We start from the raw sequence: 15,891 nt of genomic DNA on the forward strand, positions 1-15,891 counted from the left end.
TGGCAAGGCACGCTGCAATACAGATGTGAGTGGGGAGTCAAACTCTCGTGGTTACCAGAGGACTAGCCCCCCACTGTAACCCTAGCTATGTAATAGGCGAGAGGCCGAGGGCTATGGAAACGGAGATCGGCGCCGCCCGATGCGCCATATCAGAGTTGGGCCTGGTTAGTACTTGAGTGGGAGACTGCCTAGGAATACCAGGTACTGGGCGTGGGAAGGACTTTGATTTTTTTGATTTGATAGCAAGTTATGAGTGTTTGAAATCTGCTCTGTAACACATCAGTCCATATGTCAAAGCAATGGCTGTAAACGAGATTCGCTGAGACCTGTGCGAGACATCGTAGGACGGAAGTAAAACGTACAGCGGAAATCAAAGTCACCAACATCTGCCAACGTTGTCAAAAGCCGCACGCGCCCTCCTTCGAATGCTGACGTAATCAAGCTGGAAGTTTTCCGTGTCCGGAATCGCTCCCTACTCACTAAACAGGGCACTGTATAGTGTGGACGCCTTGTTGTAGCGCTGTCCGAAACCTTAGTGAGGATTATGTGGGAAATGCGCTCAGTATAATATGTATTTATGACAAAAATACATGCATGTATTTATTATTTTGAAACCCCACCAGCCGTCTGATCTGGCACGTTTTAATTGTGCGACAGTAATGACGTAAATACCAGCGCGACGGACGAGTCCTTATCCTGTCGTCTTTCCGACTCTTCTCTACTCCACGTTGGTTCGAAGTCATATGGAATAATCTCCATCACTGAGGAAGCTGGCAAATCTCGAAATGAATCTAAATTGGAATGATATAGCGATCTGGCTGCTGTGTAAACAGTTTTCAAAATGGCGGCGCTGACACTTCACGTTTGAAGTCTCGCGAAGATCGCACGGATAAGCGACGCCTGCCATGGACCAAACGAACATAGCTAAAACCCGAAAAGGCTGAGAAGTGCAATATAATATGCCAATACGAGTCACGATATAAGGTTAATAAAACCGAAAACGTAATTGAATAACACGTTAATTAAGAAATAAAGCAAGTTTAAAAATGACTTCAGTTCTCCTTTAATTATGACCTTTTGGTAATTAGTACAAAAATACGGTATGTAACATTATGATTATGCAGAGATGATGTTGAGCCACTGAACAAAACAAAGTGCAACTTAATTTGGGGAAAAAAAAACCAAATAAACATACATTACGAGTGTAGTAGCTCAGAATTCCCTTCTTCTGTGTCACTCATTCAAGTCCAGTGAATACAAGAGGCAGTGTTCAGCAGAGCATCTGTCAGCATGTGTAAACAAGCCTATTTCTGTCAAACTGAGGCAAGCACTGTTCTAGCACTCTCAGAGAAAATGTGTCAAAGACAATGAGTACAAGCGTGCACAGAAGTGACAGAGTAAATATGAAAACAATGCCTGGACTTCCTCACCGAAAGACCACAGTCAGTACGGGTCGGACAGAACACCTCCAGTGTCATCATCCTCAGCACTGGCTCCCCTCAGGGCTGTGTCCTGAGCCCTCTGCTGTTCACTCTGATAACACAGAACTGTGTCCCCAGGGCTACCAGCAACCACATTGTGAAGTTTGCGGACAACACAACAGTGGTGGGCCTCATCAGGGATGATAACGACCTAGCCTATAGAGAGGAGGTGGAGCAGCTGGTGGGCTGGTGCCGGGAAAACAACCTGATCCTGAACGTGGACAAAACTAAAGAGATCATTGTTGACTTCAGGAAAAACCAACCCAGCCACGCTCCACTTCTCCTCAACGACACGGCCGTGGAGGTGGTCAACAGCACCAAGTTCCTGGGGGTGCACATCACAGACAACTTCACCTGGTCTGTGAACACCGCGTCACTGGTCAAGAAGGCACAGCAACGTCTGCACTTCCTGCGTAGGATGAGAAGAGCCCACCTGCCCCCGCCCATCCTCACTACATTCTACAGAAGCGCCATAGAGAGCGTTCTAACCAGCTGCATCTCTGTGCGGTGTGGAGGCTGCAGTGCCTCTGACTGGAAGAATGTGAGGAGAGTGGTGAGGACAGCAGAGAAAATCATTGGGATTTTCTTCTCTTCCCTCCATCCAGGACATTGCACCAAGGCGCTGCATGTCTCGAGCCAGTAACATCATCAGTGACCCCTCACACCCTCACTATGGACCGTTCTCCCCTCTGGCCTCTGGAAAGAGGTTCTGCAGCATTCGGTGCAGGACCACCAGGTTCTGAAACAGCTTTTTCCCCCAGGTCACCAGACTGCTGAACTCCAAACCCAAACTCTAAACTTCCATTTATAACTTGAATATTCCTAATTCCACAGGTCACTTTATACTCTTGCACTTTAGAATATTTTTGCTGCTGCATAATCTAATTTAATACACTTCATATTTATTTCTGTGCTGAGCCAATTGGAACGAAATTTCGTTCGATGTACACTTGCTGCATACTGAATGACAAAGGTTGTCGAAGTCTACTGATGAAAAAGTGCACTGCAACAACTACTTGCAATGCAAGCGCCGTTTTCTTTACCTCAAATTCCAGGTAGTGCTCTTTGAGGCGGTACTCGTCAACCTCCTTGGCTTTGACCTTCTTGTCTGGAGGGTAGGACCTGTGTTCGGCTAACTCTGTGGAGATGTGCTTCAGCTTGGCCTCGTGTGACTTCAGCTGCTCCTCCTTCAATACAACAGAGATGAGTGAAACCAAAAGCCCAAGCTTAAAAGCCTTTACCTCGAAATAAATATTTAAATCCAATAGCTTTACATTAAGCACAAAATTCATTGAAATGATTCACATAGTTTTATTAGAAATCACCCTGTGTCTGAAATCACTCACTCGTTCATTACTCCCTATTTAGGGAATTACTATATAGAGGACTATATAGTGGGGCGGCACGGTGGTGTAGTGGTTAGCGCTGTCGCCTCACAGCAAGAAGGTCCTGGGTTCGAGCCCCGGGGCCGGCGAGGGCCTTTCTGTGTGGAGTTTGCATGTTCTCCTCGTGTCTGCGTGGGTTTCCTCCGGGTGCTCCGGTTTCCCCCACAGTGCAAAGACATGCAGGTTAGGTTAACTGGTGACTCTAAATTGACCGTAGGTGTGAATGTGAGTGTGAATGGTTGTCTGTGTCTATGTGTCAGCCCTGTGATGACCTGGCGACTTGTCCAGGGTGTACCCCGCCTTTCGCCCGTAGTCAGCTGGGATAGGCTCCAGCTTGCCTGCGACCCTGTAGAAGGATAAAGCGGCTAGAGATAATGAGATGAGATGAGATGAGGACTATATAGTGAGGTCATTGATAAAATGAAAAAACGCTTTCGGACACTACTCCGTCGCGCTGTTATTTACGTCATTACTGTCGCACAATTAAAACGTGCCAGATCAGTTGGCTGGTGGGTTTTCAAAATAATAAATACGTGTGTGTTTTTGTGATAAATACATATTATACTGAGTGTATTTCCCACATTAATCAATACAAAGTACCTGCATCTTTCAGTTTTTTAAAAAATCAAGGCTGAATACTGTCTTCTTTACTGTTACCTTTTATTAAAGGACAACTGAAAAATTTTATCATCAAAATTCTATTTATCTCATTTTATTAAATATAGGAATGCATTTTTGATCGCTATTTTGTCACTGCTGTAGCAAGTTATGAGTGTTTGAAATCTGCTATGTAATATATCAGTCCATATGTCAAAGCAATGGCCGTAAACGAGATTCGTTGAGACCTGTGCGAGACATCGTAGGACGGAAGTAAAACGCACAGCGGAAATCAAAGTCACCAACATTTGCCAGCGCTGTCAAAAGACGCGCGCGCCCTCTTTCGAATGCTGATGTAATCAAGCCGGAAGTTTTGTTTGTTTTGATAGCAATCAGGAAAGTTTGAAAAAAGTAGTCAGTAATCGTCATTTAAACTCGTTTTTGTGCAATATTTCGTTTGGAAAACAGTTTTCAAAATGGCGGCACTGACACCTGGCTGACACTTCACGTTTCGAAGTCTCGCACAGGTCTCGTGAAGATCGTGCGGATAAGCGACGCCTGCCGTGGACCAAATTAACTAAATTCAACACGGCTAAAACCCGAATAGACCGGTAAGTATAATATTTAATCGCAATTAGTTGCCAATACGAGTCACGATATAAGGTTACCAAAACTGAAAACGTAATTGAATAACACGTTAATTTAGGAATAAAGCAAGTTTAAAAATGACTCCAGTTCTCCTTTAAAATGTAAACGTTGTCACTGTTCAGTCATGTCAGGTGCTTATCCCAAGACTTTTACCATCAAAAAGGAAAAAAAAAATAAAAAGCTTAAATCGTGCTGTTCATTTGATCTTTATACCAATATTATTATGGACAAGTCCGAGTTATTTGCCCAGCGCAGGGCTCACACTCTTCCCCTTCCCTATTCCCTTTCCCCCTGCTCACCAGCAGCTAAACACAGTGTCACGATACTCTACACCCAGAAACCCAAAAGTGTCCTGACTAATCTTAGAACAGACGTGCAGTGATAAAATAATTCATTTGTTTACACTGATTGAAAATGTCCAATAAGTCAATTTCCATTCCACTGACGACTGGAATGCTAGTGTACTGTAAAAAAGGGTTAAGAGTGATTATCTGTATTAAATAAACCACTAAGAGTTTAGACAAATCACACACTTTTCTACATCCACTAATTTTATTCCCGAGCGCAAAAGAGGCATGATTTCACCTGTGACATCCTGGTGGTGGTGGCTGGCAGCAGCGGGCGGCTGAATTTTTTCTGCGAGCCGATGGCAGCGGGGAAGGAGGGTGCAGAAAACATGGCAGCCACGGAGTTGATAACTCTGATCCACGACTCCATCTCCTCAGAGCTCCTGTGGAGGAAACAGACGCCCGTGAGCTCTTGACTGTTGCGCAGATTAAGATTCATCTGCATGAGGATCACAAAGTGATAATGATCCAAGATTTATTTTTTGCTGCAAAGTAGTCTATAACGTTTTAATGCACGACATATACAGATTCTGACAGCAGTGGGATAAAATGGAAATATCGACGCTGTGAGAAAAGTGCAGGAATGTTCTCACTTTGTCCCTATTAAGGTGCTGCAGTACTTTACTACTGTCACAGAGTGAACTTCTCTAATTAACACATTTAAAAATGGTCCCTGAGGAGAGCTCCGGTCTATTTTTATTGATTAGACACTTTATTTAGTTTGCCATGAATACTAAGGCGAGTAGAAAAAAAAAAAAAAGCAACCAGCAAGGACAGACTAAGAGGGAAGATAAATGTGTTTTCACGATGAACCCAAGCATGAAATTAGCTTTTGGTTCCAGGGGAGATCTCCATTCTTCCCCCCCCCCAATCTCCTGTATGGTCCTGTGAGTGATGGCATTTCTGTGTTCGATAAACTGTGCATTTCCAAGACTGGACAGTCAACGGCTCTTACTGGGCTTGGAAGAGGAACACTCTCCAGTCGGCTGTCTTCAGTTTCAGCACGTTGGGCTTCTTCTCGTAGTCTACAGCCTTTATGGCCAGGGCATGATGCACGCTGATGGCGTTCTTCAGGTCCTCCTCAGACAGGGCCTTCTCAGGTTTGTACTCATCCTGCAAGACCACAAGACAGCTAAGGAAAGCGAAGATAGCGGACAAGATAGCTAAGATGACAAGTCTGCGTGGACATACTACCGCAAGGAGTAAACAGCCTTCGTTCTAAATACACATTTTCTACAATAAACACCAGAGACACGATATTTATTACGGCCTCAAACATCAGATACACACCCAAAAATGAATGTCTGTGGTTAAAGTCAGAACGATTCAGATGTCTTTATATTACTCATGGCTAGGCTGGAAATATGGTTCAGAGTCCCTGTATTTGAAACCAGAAAAGGTTGACTTTTTTTTTTTAAGGAAAGAATAATCAGCATAACTTTATAGCCTGCATCTATTACTTAAAACAAGTAATAAATACTTTTACAAGTAGTATGTAATATTAATGGTTCCTTTTTAACCATTTATAGTTACATTCATGCTATGGACCCATCCCACGTGACGTCACGACAAATGCGGCTGCCATTTTGGACACGAACTACCAGTAGTCTACCACAGCCAACAATGAGGAACGACGGCGAAGCATCGAAAGGAATATAGCCATCAAAGAAAGTTTTTACTTTCAGCAAGACTTCCATCATGCCATTATATTGTTGTGCACCTGGATGTAGTGACCATCAACACACAAGGCAAGATTTATCATTTTATCGGATCCCGACAGATGCTGACCGACGGAGAAGATGGATGGTCTCTAAAATATTGGCAAAATGATGTTTATTGACATAGCAATCGTGTGTAACGGGAAGCATTTGCATATCCGAAGTGTTGTGTTTACATCAAAGATAAAATAAACCGATATGACAACGACTGCTGCTGCCAGGTTGGGGACACAAACTAGTAGAAAGGAAGTGTGCCAACAGTGCCAACACACTTCCCTTGTGGTCGAGTCTGCTTTAAGGTAAGATGCATTTAATTATTCGTCTGCTGTGGGTTTGGAATCGGTAGCCTGACCGATTCGTTCATGTTTGTGGTGCCATTTGTTTGTTGACACGTGTTGAAATGGAAGATTGGTTGTTGACATGATTTCCAGTGATGCTTTGGTGCTGCTGTGGATCAGATGTGTTGAGTAGCCTGACTTTTTTTTCCTTGCGTGTGGTATCATTGTTGATGCGAGGTTGTTTTTTGAACATGCCAATGCGGACGCGATTTCCCCTGATGAGTTATGACTTCAGACGCGATGCGTGTGTGGAGTCCGCGTGATATGTGCGTAAGATAGGCTTCTCATGTGTTTGGAGATCCGCGCTCTGAGACAAGCGCAAGCACACCCCCCCAAGGGAAAAAAAGGGACCCCCTGAAAATATCGGCATAGTTCGAACACTGGGTTGGAGAAAGTAATGGTAAATAGTGAGTGCACAAACCATAGAAGGTAAACTGTACACAGCGCCAGGGCAGTGTGATGGTATGTCTATTTTTAGATTGTGTTAGCTTATCAATGAACACACTCGTCGAGTTTCACGTCTTTACGACGGATACTTAAATGTGTGTTAGGTATTATTGTTGCAGTCTAAGCAGTCATTGTAGCAGCTAGATGAGCGAGAACCGAAAGGGTCTGTGCCATAAACCGTTATTTCTTCATGTCCAAAATGGCGGTCGCGTTTACGAAGGTCACGTGAGTGGGAAGGGTCTATAGCAGTTATAAACAGTTGTATCCTCCGCTGACTCTCGTTCGTCTCTCTCGCTCTCTTGAAGTTAATAAGCACAGCTTATCACTTTACTAAGAAAGCTGGAGACTCCTTCCACAAATGTTCCATCAACATCTCTTTACGGAAAGTTTCACCATATCAACACACACATTTTTTCTTTGTTACACTTTATGTGATGATCATACAAGTCCCAGTGAATGAGTTAGTACTACAGAAGCGTTACTATATTGGAAAGAGTCACCGTCAGAACTGTGCTGTTATAGAAAATTAATCAACCTTCTGGCCAATTAGCTTGAAGAACTGAACTGTACTCTGGTATAATAATAAGTAATGCAGTGTTTCCCCTACCATTATTGGTGGTGCCCCCCCCCACACACATTTTAAGGCCCGGAAAAAAAACAACAACAACAGGCGTGCAGGCACTAGGACCACACAGAAAGAGTGCCTGCTCAAAAACAGTTTAGCGCGCAGGCACTAGGACCATGCAGAAACATCCACTGCTCAAGCTGCCAGTTTTCCGTCCGCTTCCTTCACCTCTCGTGTGCTCAAAAACAATTTGATTCAAACAATAGTTAGCAATGTCAGAACCCCCAAGCGGCAAAAGATGGAGGACATACGATATTTTAAAAAATTCTAAGTGATGTCTTCAGACACACTATATTAAGTTAGCTAATGTTATGTTATGAATATTCATAGTGAGATCATATTTCACCAAGATATCACTTTGTAAACATCTTCAAGTTAGCTAGCCTTGGAAAAAAGTTTTTTTTTTTTACATTATTTCAAATGAACACAGTCAGTCTACTACTGTACTTCTTCACTCAACACATGATTCAGAGTAGTGAGAGGCAGTGGAGAGGTGGGTGAAAACAAATTACAGAAAGAAGAAACAAGCTAGCCGACCTTCTAATTGGAATTATAAATCAATTAGAACTATAAATGGTTCATATGCCATTTTAGTCTCTAAATCAGTACAATATAACTCTTTCATTCATGAAAGTATTTTTATTTGGAAATTCTTTCTTGTGTCTGTAACTCAGCACATTAGGTACAAAGGATCTTGTTCGAACAAGATCAGCTGTGAGCTACTGCTCACTTACGTATGCCCTGCTCTCGCTTACATCAGAATGCAAGCAATCGAAGGAATAGGACACTTATTATGAATGTTGACCTCAAAAAATAATTAACCCTGAAACAAGTAAGTAAAGAGCAGTGTCTCTCCCCAGGGATTTCAAACAGCATCCTGGTAAACGGTCATTTTGAAATAGCATTTTGCTTCTTGAAATAGCGTCAAAATCCACCCTATATGTCCCGTAAATACATTCAGTCGGTAAACAGGAAGTCTATGTGGGACAGACCTGAAAACAGTATACATGGTATAGAACCCCAAGCTGAAGCTCAGTGCCAAATATCAAGCAGTTGTGATTTATAATTGCTGAGAAAAGTGTTATGAAAATTCTGCAAATCCATGCTATATGTCCCGTAAATACATTCAGTCGGTAAACAGGAAGTCGATGTGCGACAGACAGTACACACGGTATAGAACCCCAAGCTGAAGCTCTACCAAATATCAAGCAGTTGTGATTTGTAGTTGTTGAGAAAAGTGTTACAAAACTTGTAAATCCATGCTACATGTTTCGTAAATACATTCAGTCGGTAAACAGGAAGTTGATGTGCGACAGACCTGAAAACGGTACACATGGTATAGAACCCCAAGCTGAAGTTTGGTACCAAGTGGCTATGATTTGTAGTTGCTGAGAAAAAGGGTGTTTCGGACAGACGGAGATACGGACCGACAGAAGTAAAACAGTCTACCCCCCCTCCTTCAGAGCGGGGATATAACTACGGTTCTAAAATAAATATGAAGACTTAAATATGACTCCTTTAACTGTTTGTTCAGGTCCACATGCTCTGTAATAGGAGCTGCGGGGAGGGGTCCTGCAGGTGACTGTCCTCATCCAGCACACCCCTCCACCCAACCAGTAAACACAGGAGAAACACTGATAATGCATGTGTTTTTGCATAATTTGTGCATTTTTGTATTAAATACATGGAATACCATATACACCAATGGAAGGTATGATGGTGTGGAAACTTTCATACCATCCAAGACTCAAGTCTCCTCCCTGCACAGTCCTCTGCATTATGCCCAGGGCTGCCAACTTTTCGAAATTCCTTGGAGTGAGATTTTTTTTGGGGGGGGGGTCGGCGGCAAAATTTTTCCGCACACCATGCAGTAAGTGGGAATTTTGTATTCAGTTTGATATTCACTTGTCCCCCTGCATTCTGGTGTTTTGTTTGTTTGTGGGTCGTCCAGCTGGAGATGGACAATGGGGGGGGGGGGGGTGACATTTTGGATTTAGTAGATGTTCCTGCATTCTGGTGGATTTTTGGAGTGGCCTGCTGTGCCATACCTACATTCTCACACACCCTGACTTGCCAGGCCTTCAGCTTGTGGCCAACAAAAGCACCAAGTTTTGGCTTAAAAGCCCCCACGCTAGAAAACTACAGATGACTGCCAATGTTCCTGTAGCCCTATAGACCTGTGTTTCAGATTTAAAGGCAAGTTCATGTTTGAAAATATTTCATCAGCTAAGCCTAAACACCTTCTGAATTGAAACTAAATGTTAAGTTTTTAATAACTGTTGCAAAAAATAAGATTGTCCCTCACTGACTATTCATTATGCATTTAAGGGCTTTCCCCACCACTGGGTTCAGCAGAAGATTGGAATGGGGAAAAATATCAACAGCAAAAGAACAAATTAAAGCCGCAAGCGGCCTCGACGGGCCCTCGCGCCAGCGGCCAAGGGGGGCGGGGGCATGCGTCCCCGCGAAAGACCTTCCACAGCTTCTTCGGCAAGAGACATTACTCCCACAATGGCGACAAAGCACAGAACTGGACACAGAGAACACGGTGCGCTGAGATGTTGTCATGGACAGAAGATTTTATGCCATGGCTTCCCAACCAAATTAATGTATTTACCCCAGCAGTCACCAAGCTATAGCTACATAGGATTGTCTTCTGTTAGACATCTATTTGTCTGAATGTAACGCTACAACACTTGCTCCCGACTGCCCACCCATTCCCCACAAGTCATGTGTGTTTAAGGCAACCAAAACAACAAACTCCTGGTGCCTCATGATTGTAAAGACCTCCCCTGCAACTGCTACAGCGCAATGAGCGCTCCCAGTGGTGAAAGTTCACCAAATGTGGTATACATGTCAAGGGACCTATGAAGAGTTGTTTTGTCAAGTTTGATCAAGTTTGACCAATCAGATGCCGAGATATAAATTGGTGCCTGAAAACAGCGCCCCCAGTGGCAAAAGTTCAGAAAATTTGGCACATATGTCAGGTGACCTGTTAAGAGTGTGCGTATCAAGTTTGATCAAGAGTGAGAAAATAGAAGATGAGATATTGATTTTTGAAGAATAAATTTTTTGGTTTTTCCCATGTCAGTAGGTGGCGCTATGCTGTACATGAGCGATTATGAGTTGGAAAAATAAGTGTCTACAACAGCAACGTACTATCACAAGGTAGTGGTGTGAAGGAGAAGCATTATGGAATTATTTACCAAAAACCCGTTCTGGAGCAATTGCGTTGGCCAAAAACAGCGCCCCCCATGGACGAGAATTCCCCAAATGTGGTGTACATGACATGGGAGGTAGTAAGAGGGTGGCTGTGAAGTTTGACCAAATTTGAGGAAAGATTGGATTTTTTGCCCAAAAATAGCGCCCCCAGTGGCGAAATATCACAGAAATTGGGTAACATGTCAGAAGCCCAATGAGTGATTTGCGTGTGAAGTATGAGCAGTTTTGAGCAATTTGAAGATTTGTTATGAATTTTTAAGCATGTAAAATTTTGCATTGAAAATTGATTGACGCATAACTTCTGAACGGTTAATGCTACGTGAAACATATTTAGGAAATTTTGTCAGCGATGTCTGTAGATGATGTGTATCAATTTTGGTGACATTCCTATGAACGGTCTAGGAGGAGTTGCGCCGTCTTCGTGGCCATGCATTTCGCACAAAAGTGAAATTACCTCACTTCCTGTTGGGCGTGGCTAATGCATTGGCATTACATTTTTGTCCGGCTTAGTGAGATACATATGCGTACCAAATGGCATGCCACTACTACAAACTACATGGCAACCAGGCACCTTAATGCGGGAGGCCAAAATCACAATGAGTCAGGGGGCGCTATAGAGGCCCACCTGGATCTGGGCTTCTGGTTCTCAGTAGCGGTGGCAGTCTAAGAAAAAGGAGCCAAATTTCGTGCGATGTCGACCGTGGCAAGTGCCCCAATAAGGGTCTTGTAAAGAGTTTGCTTGCCAAGTTTGACAAATCAGAAGCTGCAATATCATTTCTGCCATAACCAGCACCCCCAGGGGCGAAAGTGCACAAAATTTGGCGTACATGTCAGGTGAGCTATGAAGAGTTTGCATATGAAGTTTGATGACAATTGAGTAAATAGAAGATGAGATATAGATTTTTGAAGAATAAATTTTTTGGTTTTTCCCATGTCAGAAGGTGGCGCTATGCTGTACATGAGCGATTATGAGTTGGAAAAATAAGTGTCTACAACAGCAACGCACTGTCACAAGGTAGTGGTGTGAAGGAAAAGCATTATGGAATTATTTACCAAAAACCCGTTTTGGAGCAATTGCGTGGGCCAAAAACAGCGTCCCCCATGGACGAAAATTCCCAAAATGTGGTATACATGACATGGGAGGTAGTAAGAGGGTGGCCGTGAAGTGTGACCAAATTTGAGGAAAGATTGGATTTTTTGCCCAAAAATAGCGCCCCCAGTGGCGAAACATCACAGAAATTGGGTCACATGTCAGAAGCCCAATGAGTGATTTGCATGTGAAGTATGAGCAGTGTTGAGCAATTAGAAGATTTGTTATGAATTTTTAAGCATGTAAAATTCTGCATTGAAAAATGATTGACGTATAACTTCTGAACGGTTAAAGCTACGTGAAACGTATTTAGCAACTTTTGTCAGCCATGTCTGTAGATGATGTGTATCAATTGTGGTGACGTTCCTATGAACGGTCTAGGAGGAGTTGCGCCGTCTTCGTGGCCATGCATTTCGCACAAAAGTGAAATTACCTCACTTCCTGTAGGGCGTGGCTAATGCATTGGCATTACATTTTTGTCCGGCTTGGTGAGATACATATGCGTACCAAAGGGCATGCCACTACTACAGACTACATGGCAACCAGGCACCTTAATGCGAGAGGCAAAAATCACAACACGTTAGGGGGCGCTATAGAGGCCCTGAGGCCCGCCTGGATCTGGGCTTCTGGTTCTCAGTAGCGGTGGCAGTCTAAGAAAAAGGAGCCAAATTTCGAGCGTTGTCGACCATGGCAAGCGCCCCAATAAGGGTCTTGTAAAGAGTTTGCTTGCCAAGGTTGACAAATCAGAAGCTGCAATATCATTTCTGCCATAACCAGCACCCCCAGGGGCGAAAGTGCACAAAATACGGCGTATATGTCAGGTGAGCTATGAAGAGTTTGCGTATGAAGTTTGATGACAATTGAGTAAATAGAAGATGAGATATAGATTTTTGAAGAATAAATTTTTTGGTTTTTCCCATGTCAGTAGGTGGCGCTATGCTGTACATGAGCGATTATGAGTTGGAAAAATAAGTGTCTACAACAGCAACGTACTTTCACAAGGTAGTGGTGTGAAGGAAAAGCATTATGGAATTATTAACCAAAAACCCATTTTGGAGAAATTGCGTCGGCCAAAAACAGCGCCCCCCATGGACGAAAATTCCCAAAATGTGGTATACATGACATGGGAGGTAGTAAGAGGGTGGCCATGAAGTTTGACCAAATTTGAGGAAAGATTGGATTTTTTGCCCAAAAATAGCGCCCCCAGTGGCGAAATATCACAGAAATTGGGTAACATGTCAGAAGCCCAATGAGTGATAAGCGTGTGAAGTATAAGCAGTTTTGAGCAATTAGAAGATTTGTTATGAATTTTTTAGCATGTAAAATTTTGAAGTGAAAATTGATTGACGTATAACTTCTGAACGGTTTATCCTACGTGAAACGTATTTAGTAACTTTTGTCAGCCATGTCTGTAGATGATGTCTATCAATTTTGGTGACATTCCTATGAACGGTCTAGGAGGAGTTGCGCCGTCTTCGTGGCCATGCATTTCGCACAAAAGTGAAATTACCTCACTTCCTGTTGGGCGTGGCTAAAGCATTGGCATTACATTTTTGTCCGTCTTAGTGAGATACATACGCGTACCAAATGGCATGCCAGCACTACAAACTATATGGCAACCAGGCACCTTAATGCGGGAGGCCAAAATCACAACGACTTAGGGGGCGCTATAGAGGCCCTGAGCCCCGGCCAAGTTTGGGCTTTTGGTTCTGAGTAGCGGTGGCAATTCTCGGAAGTGGTGCCAAATTTCGTGCGTTTTCGCCCATGGCAAGCGCCCCGAAAATGGCCCAACAGCGGAGAAAAATAAAGAAGAAGAAGAAGAAGAAGACGGAAGAATAATAATAGTGAACTCTTACAAGAACAATAGGGCCTTCGCCCATAGGGCTCGGGCCCTAATAAAATGCTTAACCCTTTGGTGACTGACCCCTTGAAAATGGTTCCTCCAGGAACCATGACGTTTCAGTTGTCAAGACAACGGAAAAACTAAAATACAAATACAAGAGCATTTTGTTTTGTGCACAAGAGCATTGTGACATATCTTTCTGTTTTTGTATTTTAGTTTTTCCATTGTCTTGACAACTGAAACGTCATCGTTCCTGGAGGAACCATTTTCAAGGGGTCAGTCACCAAAGGGTTAAACAGTAAGCAAAATGTGCATGTGCTACAAGAAACATTAAAATGATTAAGTTTGAACAGTATTGAAACACAAAAAGCTGAACCTTGGCCATAGGTGGGAATGTGCACACAAAGTTGGGCTTAAAAATTTTGGTCATACTTAAATAAGTTATATTAATATATTTCTTATTAATTTATTTCTTATCTATGTTTCTTATTAGTAATAGAGCATTCGTCAGGGCCTGTTATCTGACAAATATTCTCTACCTGTCTTGCCCTCTTTGAAACCCTGTCTCCTCAGTATATTGTTCTCTGTCTTTTTTTAAATTATTCACAGGTTCAAGTTCTTTGATATTACAGGTGACCATGCTTTATTTACTTTAACTGAGCAATTACATACATCATAAATAATTAAAATAAATACCCTGTAAATAAACAATAGGTATGGTGGCTAATGGCTCTTCTTGCATTTGTAATATTATCTCTTACTTGCTTTATTTTACAACATTTCCAGTATGGCTTCAAATAAAGTCATAAAGTATGATAACATACAGTAAACAAACTAAAAATGTGCCTTAATAACCGTGTGCTAAGGAGGTGCTCTCCCGTGCTGCTTGTTGGGGAAGATAGAGGCTGTGGCACGGCAGGAGGCCTATAATGATTTAGCATGCCTAGTACACAGCTCTCGATATGGCATTAAATATTCTCACAACACTTATAGGCTAAAACGATTCAGAAACTTTATATAAGTTCATAATTACGCCAGTAACACCACACATTGGCGTGCATATGTACAAACCTGTCTGAGACACCCGTCTTCAACTCGGATACCTTCTTCTCTCTCCTCTTCCTCTAAACTGACGGTAGGCAAATATCCAACTTCTGGCGAGTGCAGCATCATTAGATGCGCCACCTACCATAGGGGAGTGTGTACAGAAGGGAACACCTCTCTGCCTGTTTAGCCGTGCGTAAGGCGTAATTGATCGATCGCAAGTGGTTGGCGCGACGCAATGGGTAGCCTAGATTAGATAGATAAACTAGATTTTTTTTCTAGTGTGAGAAATCGGAGGTATGGCGTGTGAGCGTGTGAAGACAGTCAAATGCGTGAGAGTTGGCAGCCCAGTTATGCCTTTAAAAGAAAGGATATATCCAGCATCCAGAATTTGTGGCTATAAATGAATTTCTTGGAAAGGTCACTGAACAAGAATTTATGGAAACCTTCCAAAAACACACACACACATACACACACGTATAACATAACTATAAACATCTCTGCTAAACATAAGTAATAATTTGTGTTATTGCTCAACTACATATTTCAACTCTTAAAAATACAGTTCAAGTCAGTGTGAAAAAACTTCACTGCGTATATGATGGAACTTTCCAGACCAGACTGAGGTAAATAATCGAGTGGGAAGTGTTGTCAGAGCTTGTGGCTATACTGAGAAGTGTAAACTAGGTCAGCGAGGTACAGGACGAGATGGGTTATAAATTCTGGCCACACTGACACGCGTGTCAAATCATGGTAAAGAGTATCGTCTCGCCATCGGTCTGTCAGATGTGATGTCAAGGTTATCGCTGTTCATATTCCAGGGCCGCTCCTCCTCGCGATGAAAGCTCAGCTGTTCTCAGATGCTGGCAGCTTTAATGGGCTTAAGGGGCTACATTTTTACTGCAGGTTTATGCCTCTGGTTTCTCAGAGAAGTAATGTTTCGAGAAAGAGCATGGAGCTGGAAAGTGAATTTAATCAATTAAATATGTAAGACGGAGTGTAATATATTCATGAAAATGTTTATAGGAAAACCAGTACACAGAGCAATGGATCTAAAAATCCAAGTGTACATTCACTCTGTGCTGATATACTGATTAACATGGGTA

The 15,891-nt window shown here is 42.8% G+C and overlaps 1 protein-coding gene across 8 annotated transcripts in view; it reads right to left on the reverse strand.

The window, feature by feature from the left end:
- psd3l (pleckstrin and Sec7 domain containing 3, like) overlaps nucleotides 1-15,891 on the reverse strand; it is a 504,243-nt gene that overhangs the window by 19,143 nt on the left and 469,209 nt on the right. For all 8 annotated transcript variants that reach the window (XM_060908177.1, XM_060908176.1, XM_060908179.1 and 5 more), the window contains 3 exons: nucleotides 5,414-5,571; nucleotides 4,697-4,841; nucleotides 2,525-2,668 (listed from right to left, as the gene is read on the reverse strand). In XM_060908177.1, the coding sequence (XP_060764160.1) occupies nucleotides 2,525-2,668; nucleotides 4,697-4,841; nucleotides 5,414-5,571 (447 nt within the window). The remainder of the gene's footprint in view (nucleotides 1-2,524; nucleotides 2,669-4,696; nucleotides 4,842-5,413; nucleotides 5,572-15,891) is intronic.

The sequence above is a fragment of the Neoarius graeffei genome, chromosome 25 (assembly GCF_027579695.1).
Source record: "Neoarius graeffei isolate fNeoGra1 chromosome 25, fNeoGra1.pri, whole genome shotgun sequence".
Taxonomy (NCBI): Eukaryota; Metazoa; Chordata; class Actinopteri; order Siluriformes; family Ariidae; genus Neoarius; species Neoarius graeffei.